Source organism: Carassius carassius, chromosome 46, assembly GCF_963082965.1.
Source record: "Carassius carassius chromosome 46, fCarCar2.1, whole genome shotgun sequence".
Taxonomy (NCBI): domain Eukaryota; kingdom Metazoa; phylum Chordata; class Actinopteri; order Cypriniformes; family Cyprinidae; genus Carassius; species Carassius carassius.
The window spans coordinates 15,734,868-15,750,554 of NC_081800.1; the positions used below are offsets into that span (position 1 = coordinate 15,734,868).

General features: G+C 45.9%; 1 protein-coding gene across 3 annotated transcripts in view; it reads left to right on the top strand.

Moving 5' to 3' along the window:
• Positions 1 to 15,687, top strand: part of LOC132129569 (adipolin-like) — a 27,244-nt gene extending 11,557 nt beyond the window's left edge. The window contains exons 2-8 of one of the 3 annotated variants that reach the window (XM_059541194.1): positions 2,777 to 2,884; positions 3,807 to 3,918; positions 4,076 to 4,257; positions 6,319 to 6,427; positions 7,478 to 7,571; positions 14,125 to 14,203; positions 14,312 to 15,687. In XM_059541194.1, coding sequence (XP_059397177.1) covers positions 2,777 to 2,884; positions 3,807 to 3,918; positions 4,076 to 4,257; positions 6,319 to 6,427; positions 7,478 to 7,571; positions 14,125 to 14,203; positions 14,312 to 14,410 — 783 coding nt within the window. In that variant the 3' untranslated portion in view covers positions 14,411 to 15,687. Of the gene's footprint in view, positions 1 to 2,776; positions 2,885 to 3,806; positions 3,919 to 4,075; positions 4,258 to 6,318; positions 6,428 to 7,122; positions 7,411 to 7,477; positions 7,572 to 14,124; positions 14,204 to 14,311 lie in introns of those variants that run through there. The other 2 variants (XM_059541195.1, XM_059541196.1) reach the window with 2 other exon arrangements.

Consider the following 15,687-nt stretch of genomic DNA (forward strand, 5'->3'; position numbering starts at 1 on the left):
GGCATGAGGTAGTGCTGCATGCCACACAAAAGACCCATTCCTTTACTGCAGTGGTGCAGCCTGCCTTGATGTCTGGCACCGTTTATTAGGATCTTTAGACATAATTTTCCTGAGAGGGTTTATAAGAAGAAATTATGACTTGGATTTAGTTATGTAGCTATGATGCACTGCACTCAGTGCCAACTGGAGAATGATCTCTGAATTAAATATCTGATAAATCACACAGTTAGAACTTCTCCCAATGACTCAATCTCTATATATATCTATTTAGGCTCTGGGTCATTATATATATTTAGGGTCTGGTATTGTTCATGTTCATGTTAATATCAACCTGTGCTACGTGAGTTTTCCTTGTTTCCTTGATGTCAGATTGATGTAATCCTTGTCTCCTTCATTCCTCACTCCTCACTCCTCTCAGTAGTTCAACCTTGACAGAATACCAGACCGAAATCCCCAATTTTTTTCCAGCTTTTAAAGGGGTTTTGTTTTCCTGTGTGATCAAACAAGCTTTATTTATCGCCGTGGCTCAGGCGAGTCACAACCTGATCTCCTACGTGAGGGCATTCGTGTAGCTTCCTGGTGATTTCTGGTGATGCTGTTCTGGCTCGGGATCACATACCATTGCCCCACTGAGCTCCCTGACACTACCAACCTCGAGGGCCATCCAGGGTCTGGAGAGCATCGGATCCCGATTCGGGATCCTCTCCGCCGGCTGTTCCTCAGTCAAGCCGGCCGGCCCTGTCTCTTTCCTGCCCAACGGCCGTTCCCGAGTCTGCCTCGCCAGCTGCCGCAACGACAAGCCCGTCAGTCACCCTAATCACCTGTAATCAAGGGAGGAGGATGAGGAGGAAAAGACTGTTTACAGCCCCAGAGCTTGCTCCAGTGTCGGCTCCAGTCCCAGAGCTCGCTCCAATGTCGGTTCCTGATCGCCTGTGAAGCCCAGGGAGGGCTCCAGATTCCCAGTTATAGCTAGGGAGGGCTCCTGTCCCTGAGTTTAGCCCAGGGAGGGCTCCCGTCCCCGAGGGTAGCCTGGTGAGGGCTCCTGTCCCCGATTTAACCGGGTGAGGGCTCCTGTCTCTGAGTTTAGCCCAGTGGGGGCTCCTGTCCCCGTGCTTAACCCAAGGAGTGCTCCAGGGTCGGAATCCCCTCCAGAACCCTCCCCAGCATTCTTAATTTCCCCCAAACATGTTTTTTTTTTGCCCGTGGCCATGGTGGCCGAGCCGGCTAAGGTCACAGAGGATCTGCCATGGCCTCCTGGGTCACCTGTTCCGCCATGGCTCCCTGTACTGTCTGCTCTTCCATGGCTCCCTGTACTGTCTGCTCCTCCATGGCTCCCTGTACTGTCTGCTCCTCCATGGCTCCCTGTACTGTCTGGTCCTCCATGGCTCCCTGTACTGTCTGCTCCTCCATGGCTCCCTGTACTGTCTGCTCCTCCATGGCTCCCTGTACTGTCTGCTCCTCCATGGCTCCCTTTACTGTCTGGTCCTCCATGGCTCCCTGTACTGTCTGCTACTCCATGGCTCCCTGTACTGTCTGCACCTCCATGGCTCCCTGTACTGTCTGCTCCTCCATGGCTCCCTGTACTGTCTGCTCCTCCATGGCTCCCTGTACTGTCTGCTCCTCCATGGCTCCCTGTACTGTCTGCACCTCCATGGCTCCCTGTACTGTCTGCTCCACCATGGCTCCCTGTACTGTCTGCTCCTCCATGGCTCCCTGTACTGTCTGCTCCTCCATGGCTCCCTGTACTGTCTGCTCCTCCATGGCTCCCTGTACTGTCTGCTCTTCCATGGCTCCCTGTACTCTCTGGTCCACCATGGCTCACTGTACTATCTGCTCCTCCATGGCTCCCTGTACTGTCTGCACCTCCATGGCTCCCGGTACTGTCTGCTCCTCCATGGCTCCCTGTACTGTCTGCTCCTCCATGGCTCCCTGTACTGTCTGCTCCTCCATGGCTCCCTGTACTGTCTGCTCCTCCATGGCTCCCTGTACTGTCTGCTCCTCCATGGCTCCCTGTACTGTCTGCTCCTCCATGGCTCCCTGTACTGTCTGCTCCTCCATGGCTCCCTGTACTTTCTGCTCATCCATGGCTCCCTGTACTGTCTGCTCTTCCATGGCTCCCTGTACTGTCTGCTCTTCCATGGCTCCCTGTACTCTCTGCTCTTCCATGGCTCCTGGAGCCCCTGGAGGCTCTCCTTGTCTCCATCCGCACCCCCTCCCCAATGGTACTGTTATGGCATGGGACACACCATCCAGGAGGGGAGCAATCTGTCATGTGTATGTTCCTACTGAGTTCCTGTTTGCCCTTATTTGATTCCTTCCTGTTGTTGTCCCCATTGTGTTGATTTGATTCCAGGTGTACCCGATTTATTTCCATTGATCCCAGGTGTGTCTCATCCCCTTGTCTTGTCATGTGTTTAAATAGTGTTCCCTGTTCTTAGTTCAGGGTATTATTACCTATTTTTATAGTATTATAGTATTTTATAGTATTATTCATGTTCATGTTCATGTTCACGTTCACGTTCACGTTCATGTCAGCCTGTGCTACATGAGGTTTCCTTGTTTCCTTGATGTCATTATAATTTGCTCGATTGATGTACTCCTCGTCTCCTTCGTTGCTCGCTCTACACTCCTCTCAGAAGTTCATACATGACAGAGTACACTAGCCAAACCAAATATTATGTGTCACGTGTGCATTATATCCAGAATTCTTAAAGTTATACAGAAATATGCAAACCATGCACACCATATAAATGAACATTTCTGTGTTTTTATTCAGCAGGTCAGTGAGAACCAGAGAGTGGACCCTCTTGGATCATGGATGGATTTTGTGAAGAGACCTGTGGGCAACTTTCCTGGAAAATGCCGAAAGCGAAATAGACCACTGGTGCGGAAAGTCTTTACGATCACATATTATCAAATGTCAAACACATAATCGACAGTGAGACAGAGCTGAAAGTGTGGGAAGCAGAGGAATTTCATTCACCCAGAATGTACAGAACAATTCTAGTAAAACAAAAAATTTGGAATTTAAGAATGTCTTAAGTTAAAGGAATAGTTTACCCATTAATGAAAATTTGCAGAGAATTTACTCATTAGATGAATTTGTTTCCTCATCAGAACAGATTTGGAGAAATTAAGCATTACATCACTTGCTCACCAATTTATCCTCTTCAGTGAATGAGTGCAGTCAGAATGAGAGTCCAAACAGCTGAAAAAAACATCACAATAATCCACAAGTAATCTGCACGACTCCAATCTAACAGAGAATGTCTTGTGAAGTGAAAAGCTGCATATTTGTAAAAAACAAATCCAGGATTTTTTATTTAACTTACCAGTCCATAATCTACAATAACGGTTCCTCCATTGAAAAGCCCTGTTGTCCTCTCACATCAAACACAACCAACATTTGTTTAAAACTTTTTCACTTGGAAACAGTGCTTGATCTTTGCATATTTCTGTCCTGTTTCAGACTGAAGAAAGCAATATTAGGGACAGAGGACTGTAGGACTGAAGACATTTTGTGATGGCTAATTAATAAAATATGTAGCTAGAGACACTTTTTAGGTGCCATTATGAACTAACAAGCACAGTTACATATGTACTGCACTTCAAAAGTTGATTGACTGAGAATTAACTTTTAATTTATCTCTACCAGAAAATTTGTAATATATTGCATAACACATGCCTTAATAGAATTCAAGTCGTAACACATCATAGTGAGATGCCCTTTTGAGCATTCAAAGAAATTTGAGTCTTGAATAAATTTATTTAAAATTCTATAACAGTAATATTTTTTTCTGCATCAGCCTGGTCCCCCGGGACCTCCTGGACCTCCAGGGCCTCAGGGACCTCCAGGATCCCCTGGGGCAGAAGTCACTCAAGAGGTCCTGCTGCGAGAGTTCAAAGAAATGATCAAAGGTGAGGACCCACAACACATGAAAATCTCAGTGATGATTATTTTCTATTCATCATCAAGTGACCATTATGAAGATGTGCTGGACATTTTGAGAGATACATTGATGAAGTGTCTTTAACTGCATGTAGTGTTGTGTCTACATGTTATCTGCTTTAACAGAGGCCACAGAGAGACGAGCAGCAGTGGACAGGCCCAACGAACCCAGTCAGCTGCCTACAGATCTGATCACCCTAGAGAGTATGACCTCCTACAGGAGAATCGAGGAAGCCTTCCACTGCAAACTCAAAGGCCCTGTCGTTGTGGACAAAAAGACTCTGGCTGAACTGCAGAACTTTCAGACAGTAAGTGCAGACATTAAATATATCTGTCTTTTATCATAATGTAATATCCATCTGTCCATCCATCCATCTTAATGGAAATATATCTGCCTTTTTATGATGTGGCGTAAATACTATAAAACCTAGTTGATCTTAACTTTATATTAAACATCAACAAAACATATCTTTGATAATATATTAAATTCATTTATCTTTGCAAAATACACATTGTCATATGAACAACGAATCAGTTTCTACACCGATTTAAATGTCACAGTTAATAATTTTATTCACTAAAAGAAGTGACTCAACTGTGAATCACCTTGCCTTTTTGAGCTATTCATTAAAACCGGCTCAGTAATTATTTCAGGAATTGGAAAACAGCGCTGTATGTGTTTGATTCAGCTTTGTCCAGTATCCCTTATAATTTTCAGCAGTCTTTAATCATCCATTTTACATTTATGCCTTTTGTTATTGTAAAGCTATTGTTTTTAAAAGTTATTGTGTTTATAGTTTATGGTTATTTCCTCACCACAAATGAGGCAATCAATCACAATTAGGCCTATGTCTAGACTTTTAACAGCAAATGAACAAGAAAAAATGAGCCCTGGATATACAACTGAGGAACAGCAAATTCACATTAATGCTAATTCAAATGAGCATTCCAGCTATTTAGAAACAGCCATTTAGAGTAAATGGTACAACTTCCAATCGTCTCATTGCGGCAGCGAGATCAGCATTTGCCAGAATGAAAGAAATTCCAGTCTGTTGCAAATCTTTTCAGATTGGCATGTTTTGTCTTCGTTCCATTTGGCTTCTTCATGGTGACAGTTTTAAAGAATGCTAAACACTATTTCGAAACAGTTCCAACTTGTGTGTGTTCAAAGTGAAGTGTGTGATTTCTTCATCCATCACCAAATATTATTACAAAATCAATAAGCTGTCTGCCATTGGTCAGTCAGACAGATACTGTAATTCTGCCCCTATCAGCTTTATAGACAAAGCTGAATTAAGGCCACCTGTGATTGCAACCTCCTGACTGACTCTTGATGTGAACATTTGTGACAAGACACTGAATTGATTACTTGGCCAATCAAGAAGGGTATAAGCCAACCTATATATAACCTACATATAATATATAAATATATCCTTCTTGGTGTTGTACAAAAGGTACTCTGTCTGAGGTTTTGGACGAGTGAGTGGTGTTTATAAAAATAGACACCATTTGAAACAGTGCGCTGTTTTTAATGAAGAGCTTTACCCTGATCAGCCAAGAACACACACCGAAAATCCATGTTAGCGTGTTTTTGGAGAGTCCTTTAGTCAGGGAAAAAGCTGCGAGTGATTAATGTAGACAAGATGTAATCTAAGCTCCAATGAGAAATTTAATTCTGCTGATCACTGAGGATGTATGATTCTTTCTTTCCGTATAAAAGAAATTATGATCATATAGTCTTTCAAATCTGTCAAACGGATAAAATAATGGTTGTGAATGTCAATGCAAAGTTTTATTCATCCAGTGTAGAAATACATGTCAAATAATATTACACTCCTCTCACATATCTGTTGGGATCTGACATGAATATGAAAGGCATTCATTGTTGTGAGAGTGTTCAAGTGTTCAAAGCTGACAGCACAAAAATGGCAGAACCGAACAGTGTTTAGCACACTAATCAGAGGACTCATTATAAAAGCGTCTGAGTCTGGAAATCTTGGTGGGTTCTGGAGGCGTAATGAAGAATAATGTGGTCTGGCATGGCTGCAGAGTGCAGTTATGATCACAAACAGAATCGGAGGATTCTTGGCAGATGTCTACATATTTCTAACCATTTAATGGTTATGTGCTCCCAAACTGAGCCCTAAAACTGCTATATTTTCGAATGCTGTATGCAGAATGCTTCGATTTGCATGTGAGTTTATTAGAGTGTGGAGAGCAAGACCTCTGCTGAAAAACATATTCTTGAGATGCTTGGAATGCAAGTCATAGTAGGACTTTCAGAGTGAGTGGTGTTGATGTTTGATCAATGGTTATTAGATGTCTCCATTTTAGGCACTCTATAATTCTCACCTGTTTCATACTTTCAGCCTCCTGCCAAAGGTGCCTTCCTCAGAGGGACGGGGATGGATCAGTCCACTGGCCGATTTACAGCTCCTGTAACTGGAATTTATCAGTTCTCTGCCAATGTTCATATTGGTAAGGAAAGGTTGAAAGGTTCATCTCACCAATAACAAACTTGGTCTCTTTTGTAATCTTTTGTTTTCTTACACTTTTTCAGTCTTAGACATGAGGTTTGGGGGTATGATAATGATTAGCAGAATCAACCCCATGTTCAAACAATAGGGTTGGATTCCGGGAATGCATGAACTGCAAAACTGGAAACAATTTACAGTGATTTTAAAGTACAACAGTAAATGGATGGGACACAATTTACAGTTAAATAGTAATTTATTAATAATAATATTAATATATATGTAATTACATACTGTGGCGGATATGGAGATTTATTTTTAAATACATTACAAATGCTTTGGATAAAATTGTCTACCAAATACAGTAGAGAAATTAATGGAAAATTCAGTTTCTCTGCTATAAACACAAATACATGGAGTACAAATTAATATTTCAGTGTCATCTCTATCAGAAGATGCCATCATGTAATGGATGTATCAGACTTGGCAGTTTCTCAGCAGATGCATTGCATTCCCCTGTAACTTACATTCCAACTGTGCTACATTTGTTTGCTGAGACTGACGGTGTCTTGCACAATCTTGAATGTTTAAAAAGCTAAAAAATGAGTGCCGTGCTTGAAAGTACACAACCGCACATTTTTATTTTTTTGGTTGATGCTCTAAAGAGGGGGTCCAGTGATCCTTCATTCGTCATTTCAGAGGCATTGCTTATGTGGAGTTACACTGAAATAAGCCCCAGGGACTCTGAATGCAAAACTCTTCTAAGCTGTGGCGCCGACATGCAGCTCCGGGAAAAGGAATTGGCTCTCTGCAGTAGACTGTGGCAGAAAATCAACATCCTCAAACAAATTCACAAATCCACTGCAGACTTATAGAAGAGACCAATATTTAGATGTGGCTGGAGGTCAAACAAGACTGGCTGTGGCATTGTGTGCTTCACATACAAAGCTCTGTCAAACAACATTTCAACAGCCTTTACTCTTCATACAACAGTTTGTAATGCATGTCTGAAAAGTATTTTCAGGAAATATAATTTTTTTGTTTTTTCTTACAGACCACACTGAGGTGAAGAAGAGTAAGAACCAGCTGAGAGCCAGAGACAATGTCCGAGTTTTGATCTGCATTGAATCTCTCTGCCACAGATACACGTAAGTTTGCTTTGTCTCACATTAAAGGGGTAATTCACCCCCCCCCCCCAAAAAAAAACAAATTAGTATTAGTATTTTTTTCCATACCATGGAAGTCAGTTGCTAACAGCAAACTATTTTCATCTTTGAGTTAAAGACTCGAAACTAGTGTTGTGAGTAAACGCAATGTTTCTTAGGGGGGAATGCAACATTTTGCATGAGAATGGGTAAGTTTTGCGAGTGAACACATTGTTTCTCAGGGAATGCAAACATTTTGCAAGCAAATGCAAATCTTTTAAATATATTAAGTCCTACAGTTTGACATCAAACAATGGATTTGGGTGATAAACAAACTAAAATTTTAGTTATTTACTAAAATAATATTTGAGAGAAGTATGTTTGATTCATGAATGAATTCAGACGGTATATAATTAATGTGCTAGAATTTGTTCTTTCGCTTTTGGGGAACGTCCCTGACGAGACCGACTCTGAATATCGTGTGCAATCAGTCCATCGGAAAGGCGTGACGTCACGGGCGGGGTGACGTAGCGACCAGGAAGCTATAAAAGCACGTGCCGTGCAGCTGCCTTCAGCTTCGAATCTGTCAGCAAGCGCTCTGTGTGTGCATGTGCAAAAGTCTGTCCTGTTGGTCCTATTTATTGTTGTCTGTCCCTTAGCTTAAAAAGATCGCTAAAACAGCTCAATATGCCTAAGCAGAAGCAAAAGACCAAACATTTGAAGGGCGATTTCAAGCCGCGTTACAGACTGTGTGTTCCTCCCTGCACTCGCTACATTACGAGCGGGGATACACACAGGCTGTGCGTGGCTTGCCTGGGATTGAAGCACGCTGAGTCGGCTCTCGAGGGGGCCGGCTGCCCGCATTGCGAACGTTTGCCAATGCGGATGCTTCGATCCCGGAGGGCTCTCTTCGAGGAGGGAGCCTTCACCAGCGTTCCTCGCGGTGCTGGCCCCGCTTCTGCCGAGGCAGAGCGGCTGCTGCACTCGTGGGGTTCGCAGGTGGATCTGTCAGAAGGAATGGAGACGGGCCAGTCCTTATCTCCTTCCTCATCTGCCAAATCCGGCGCCCAAGCCCTGGGTTCGGAAGCACGCTCGTCGGTTTCTTCCCCCCAGGGTGAGGGATCAGCTCTTCACCTCTCGTCCTCTGAGGAGGTCGATGTGGAGACTGTTGTTGGGGATTCGCCACCCCTGTCGCCCCAGTATGAGGAGCTTTTGGAGGTGGTCACGCGGTCAGTAGATAAATTAAAAATCGACTGGCCTGCTGAAAAACAGACTGAGCCGCAGAGAAGCAAGTTAGACGAACGCTTTCTGCGGCCGAAGCAACCACCTCCACGTCGGAGCCTTCCGTGTTTTCCCGATCTCCATGATGAGTTATCGAGATCGTGGAATCACCCGTATTCGACCCGCCTCTTTGGCCCTGATTCACTATATTATGGCAACGTGATGGGGCTGGGAGAGCGTGGTTATAGAGCGATGCCACGGGTTGAACAGACGCTCGCGGGCTATCTGTCACCCGGTTCGGCCTCGTCTCTAAAGGCTCCGACATTGCCCACTAAGCCGCTTAGAGTTACATCATCGCTAGTGGGCAAAGGTTATGTGGCAGCAGGTCAGGCTGGGGCGTGCCTTCATACTATGGCAGTCCTGCAAGCTTATCAGGCTGACCTGCTGAGAGATGTCGATGAGGGGGAGGGGATTAAGTCTGAAGAGATTGAAGAACTCAGAAAGACCGCTGATCTCTCCCTCCGCGCCACTAAGGAGACCGCTCGCGCAATTGGGCGGTCTATGGCAGCCTTAGTGGCCGCGGAGAGGCATTTGTGGCTGACCCTGTCAGAAATTAAAGAACGAGACAGGTTTTGCCTCCTGGACGCCCTGCTTCAAGCCTCGGGCCTGTTCGGCGACACAGTTAATACTGTCGTCGACAGGTTCCAGGAGGCGCACAAGCAGGCAGCGGCGTTCCAGAGTTTCCTCCCTCGTCGCTCTCGTGGTGCATCTGGGCGGGAGATGACCACGCCACATACCGGCTCCTCACACCGGGAAGCGCAAAAGCAGAGCGTCGCCACTCGTGCTCCCCCACGTCGGGGCCGAGGGCAACGACGCTCTGAGTCGGGGGCTTCTAGGGCGAAAACCGATTTAAGATCTGTCATCGAAGCCCGGAAGTCCTCGACGAAAAGATCCTGACGCCAGGATCCAGAGGGTAGCCCCTGCTGGGGTAGAGCGCGGTTCACCTCATTACACGGTGCCCGTCTCACCTCAGTACCCTCAGGAGGTCGGTCTGCCAACCCTGCCAGAGCTTCAGGGCGCAGCGGCCTCCAGCGAGCGCCACCCCCAGTTACTTCCGCCCGTGAGCGTAGCGGAGCTGGGATGCTCGCCGCCCCTTCGGGGGCCTCTTACACCAGAGGTCAGTCTCGAGAGACTGATTCCCTTAGTAGATTATTTAGCAGCGTGGAAGCTACTGCCAAATGTATCTCAATGGGTCCTGCGTACAATAGAAAGAGGCTATTGCATTCAGTTCGGTCATCCACCACCGAAGTTCAACGGGGTTACACCGACTGTGGTCGGCCCCCAGCAGGCTCTGGTTATGGAACAAGAAGTGAATACCCTATTAAGGAAGGAGGCCATCGAGGTGGTCCCTCCTCTAGACAGGGAATCCGGATTTTACAGCCGGTATTTCATAGTTCCAAAGAAGGATGGGGGGTTGCGTCCGATCTTAGACTTGCGTCTCCTGAACCGCTCAGTTATGTCACTGAAGTTCAAGATGCTCACTGTCAACCAGGTTGTAGCTCAAATCAGATCCGAGGACTGGTTTGTCACAATAGATCTCAAAGACGCATACTTCCACATATCCATCCTTCCACAACACAGGAAGTTTCTGAGGTTCGCTTTCGGGGGCAAAGCTTATCAATATCGAGTACTTCCCTTTGGCCTCGCACTCTCACCCCGCACGTTCACGAAATGTATGGATGCGGCTCTGGTATCCCTCCGTATGCAGGGCATCCGCATTTTAAATTATATCGACGATTGGTTGATCCTAGCTCAATCAGAGCAGATGGCAGCTCGACATCGAGATGTCGTTCTCGCACACATGGGGGAGCTGGGTTTGAGACTAAACGCCAAGAAGAGTGTACTTTCTCCAGTTCAGAGAACCACCTATCTAGGCGTAGTGTGGAATTCGACCACGATGCAGGCACGCTTGTCTCCTGCTCGGATCGAGTCGATCCTCACATCAGTCGAGAGAGTCAAAGAAGGCCAGTCACTCACTGTCAAACAATTCCAGAGATTGTTAGGGCTGATGGCAGCTGCGTCCAACGTGATACCTTTTGGCCTGCTGTACATGAGACCCCTACAGTGGTGGCTCAAGTCCAAGGGCTTTTCCCCGAGGGGAAATCCACGTCGAGTTATCAAGGTCACGCGGCGGTGCCTTCGTGCCTTAGACATGTGGAGGAAACCTTGGTTCTTGGATCAGGGCCCGGTGCTGGGAGTTCCTTGTCGCCGTGTAACGCTAGCGACAGATGCGTCCCTCACCGGTTGGGGTGCGGTCATGAGCGGCCACCCTGCCCGCGGTCTGTGGAGTGGTCGCCATCTAACATGGCACATCAATTGCCTAGAGATACTAGCGGTCTATCGAGCATTGAAATATTTCCTCCCAGACCTGAGAGGTCACCATGTGTTGGTGCGCACCGACAACACATCAGTGGTCTCTTATATCAATCACCAGGGGGGTCTGCGTTCGCGCCCCTTGTACAAGCTGGCACACCAGATCCTTCTGTGGTCCCAGGGCAAGCTCCTCTCGATCAGAGCAGCGTATATTCCTGGGAGATTGAATGTGGGAGCAGACATACTGTCGAGACAGGGGCCGAGGCCCGGGGAATGGATGCTTCACCCCGAGGTGGTGAAGCACATATGGAGAGTATTTGGTACAGGCCAGGTGGACCTCTTTGCGACTCAGGAGACATCGCAATGTCCCCTCTGGTTCTCTCTAGTTCATCCAGCTCCTCTGGGACTGGACGCTATGGTACAGACCTGGCCGAGGCTTCGTCTGTACGCTTTTCCCCCTATCGCTCTGCTCCCGGGAGTTCTGGCGAGAGTACGCCGGGACGGGTTCCGTCTACTACTAGTAGCCCCGTTCTGGCCGGGCCGAGTATGGTTCTCAGATCTAGTCTCCCTCCTCGACGGCTCTCCGTGGGAGATACCGATCAGGACAGACCTACTCTCACAGGCGCAGGGCACGATAATTCACCCTCGCCCGGAGTTGTGGAAGCTGTGGGTGTGGCCCCTGAGGGGGCACAGCTATTAGCAGCTGGTCTCTCAACCGAGGTTGTTGAGACCCTACTCCAATCCAGAGCTCCCTCTACGAGGAAACTGTACGCCCTGAAGTGGAAGCTCTTCACTTCATGGTGCAGAGACCGCCAGCTTGACCCAGCAGACTGCCCAGTTGGTACAGTTCTGGAGTTTTTACAAGCCAGGCTCTCTGCGGGGTTATCCCACTCCACCTTAAAGGTTTTCGTGGCGGCCATAGCTGCTTTCCACGTCCCTTTCAATGGTCAGTCAGTGGGTAGACACCCCCTAGTTACACGTTTCCTCCGCGGTGCGCTGAGGCTGAGACCTCCAGTACGATCCCGTGTTCCCCCCTGGGATTTGGTTGTGGTTCTAGAGGCTCTTTGTAAAGCTCCATTCGAGCCAATACAAGATATCTCAGATAGACATCTGACACTTAAAACTGCCCTGTTACTGGCAATCACCTCACTAAAGAGAGTTGGAGATCTTCAGGCCCTTTCGGTGGCCCCTACCTACTTAGACTTTGCCCCTGGTATGGCCAAAGCATTCTTATACCCTCGAGCGGGTTACGTTCCGAAGGTTCCCTCTGTTGCACCACAACCTATCGTACTGCAGGCCTTCTGTCCTCCTCCCTTTCGGGAGCCAGACCAAGAGAAGCTAAACTGTATGTGTCCAGTGCGAGCACTGGACGCATACGTCCACAGAGCTGCCCTGTGGAGAAAATCAGACCAATTGCTTGTTTGCTACGGTCCTTCTAACAAGGGTTCTCCTGCCACCAAGCAGACCCTTAGTCGTTGGATAGTCGAGGCTATCAACGTCTCCTATGAGTCCTCTGGTCTTCCCCCTCCTTTGGGGGCCAAGGCTCACTCTACTCGGAGTATGGCGGCCTCCAAGGCCTTCTCAGCAGGTGTGTCCCTCTTGGACATCTGCAACGCTGCGGGGTGGTCCACGCCCTCCACATTTGTCCGATTTTACGATCTTGACATGCGAGCCACGCCGGGCTCTTCTGTTCTCTCGTCTTAGCTGTGCTCTTTTGACTACACACTAGGCAGGGATTTGGAAGTCTGGCAGCGTGGGCACATCGTTCCCCAAAAGCGTTTCGACGCAGCTCGAGTTCCTGAAAAGGAACGTCTCAAGGTTACGTATGTAACCCTAGTTCCTTGAAGGAACGAGACGCTGCGTCGCAGAGCCATACTCCCGGCACCCCTGCCGGCGCTTGCTTCCCTACTCGAAGCTGAAGCCAGCTGCACGGCACGTGCTTTTATAGCTTCCTGGTCGCTACGTCACCCCGCCCGTGACGTCACGCCTTTCCGATGGACTGATTGCACACGATATTCAGAGTCGGTCTCGTCAGGGACGTTCCCCAAAAGCGTTACGACGCAGCGTCTCGTTCCTTCAAGGAACTAGGGTTACATACGTAACCTTGAGACATTTCTTGTGATTTCAGGTCTTTCTGTCAAACTTAGTGTCAGTTCTGTTTTGTATTCTGCAAAACCATCCAGGAGAAAATCTGACACCAGCAATTTTGCTAGAAAAGTTATTATGATTACATTATGTATAATTTACCCTCAAGTAGTCTATTTATTAACATTCGATTTTGGACCCATTGTCCACAGACAACATCCACATCAATATAAATTCATGACTCAGACTCTAAGAAATACTTCGCTTATGATGAAAATTAGTATTTTTCTTGAGCTCCTTCTTACATTCAGAGCATGTGGTATTAATTTCAGTGGCTTAAGCGTGTGAGTGCATGTCATAAAAATCCTCTTTCACAAATCAAACAAAAATAAATTTACTTAAAAGAAAAATGGTACTACTAGGGGTACGCGAGGTGGTTAAGGGGGAATGGGGATGCTCTTTCTAAATAATGCATGCACATTGTCTGTTCTAGCTTGTGTGGAACCAGCAAGGCATTTCCTGTGTTAAAACGGAGCAGGCCTTTAAAACATGTCCTCTCACCTTCAGTCTGGTCCTTGTCACCTTAGTAACCTTTACTGCCATCTTTGACTCGTGGGGTCCCTGTTGGTCTTAGGAAGGGTAATTCCTCAAATCTATTGCTGGAAAGCACTTATATAGACCTTTAAAGGGAAATTATAACTTTGTAGACATTTTTATCAATGTATAACAAAACAAAGTGATATTTCTTTGAATAACCTTAACACTGTGGAAAAATGAATTATAATTGTTTTTTTTTTTTAACAATTATACTAGTTTATCTTTTGCTCAAATAAAATACAATAAAGAAAATAGTAATGTTTTCTGTACCGTTATGCAGATCCTTGGAAATGATTGTTGGCTTTGAGAGTAACAGCAAAATATTTACAGTATCTGTCCATGGACTGCTGGAACTTCAGGTAAGAGTTGTGAATATCTTGCTGAATAACCTCAAATACATACAATTAAGTTAAATGTGTTGCAGATTGACATCGACTTTGAATAATGTGATGTTTTCTTTCTAACAGGCCGGGCAGTACACTTCCATATTCGTGGACAATGCAGCTGGAGCATCGATCACAATACAGAATGGTTCAGATTTCATGGGCATGTTGTTGGGGGTATAGCCTTGTTTTACAGCCAGACTATATCTGGCAGACCATGTAAGACTGCATAGCTCCTGTTTGGACTATCACCCAGCACCATATATCCTCATGAGACAATATATGACTGCTTACAAAGCTCTCGGCTTGTTCATGGACAAGACATGGACATATTAAAACCCACAAAGCAGAGACAGTTGGATGCAAAACTGAAAGACTTTACCGAGGACAGTCGATTCACATCTGCCGCTCTCATGTGCCGTCTACATTGAGGTTTTTACCTCTTCAGAAAGATCAGTTCTCACTGTTTCCACTTACCATGTCCTTTTTTGTGATTTGTAGATGTATACAAAGAGATTTTTGTACTTTGACATTGTGTTATGTCCTTCCTCTTAATTAATAGTGTTTATATACAGAATGTTTATACACACAGTTTGTTTCTACGGTGAAAGGTTTTCTACAATACAAGAGCTAATCTAAGGTTTAATCTTTTGGATTTATCTTAAAGGAACATTTGACCCCAAAATGAAAATTTGTTGAAAATTGACTCACCATCAGGCCATCCAAGATGGCATTGTGTTTATTCTGAACAAATTTGGAGAAATTTAGCATTACATCACTTGCTCACTAGTGAAGGGGTGCCGTCAGAACGTCCAAACAGCTGATTAAAACCATAGACAGCATAAAAACATGGATGTAGTCACCTGTAGGTTTCTGAAGAGTGTTTTTGAAGCCTAAAGTGGGCGGAGCCTATTCTCACCATCTTGGCAGCGCGTCACTCCCCGATAATAGAAAATGGGCAAAGAGGCGGGAGCTGGTTGCTGAAACCACACCCACTTAGCTCTATGATGGTGACAGCAGCGCCAATCCACCCATCACTCAAGTGGCCATTCCCTTAATTATGCAGAACTTTAAGGTTTAGTATAATTTAAACGAATGAGTTATAAAAAAAATCCACCCTCCTCACAGTTGTCATGAAGGCCAACATAAATACCAAAACCATATTTTTTTTCTTCTGTAAAGTTGGGCATTTTAACATGGAGGGTCAATGGGACTGGCTCCCTTTTGGAGCCCAAACTCTAGTGGCCAGTCAGTGAATTGCAATTTTAGTCACTTCCGTGTTGGTTTCACTAGAGATTGGAAGGTTGCCGCTTGATTAAAACACCATAATAGTCCATGCCATCCACATGACTCCAGTCCATAAAGTAACATCATGTGAAATGAAAAAATCCCTGTTTTTAAGAAACAAATCCATCATTAAGATGTTTTTTAACGTCAAAATACTCTTTTAGGACAGAAAT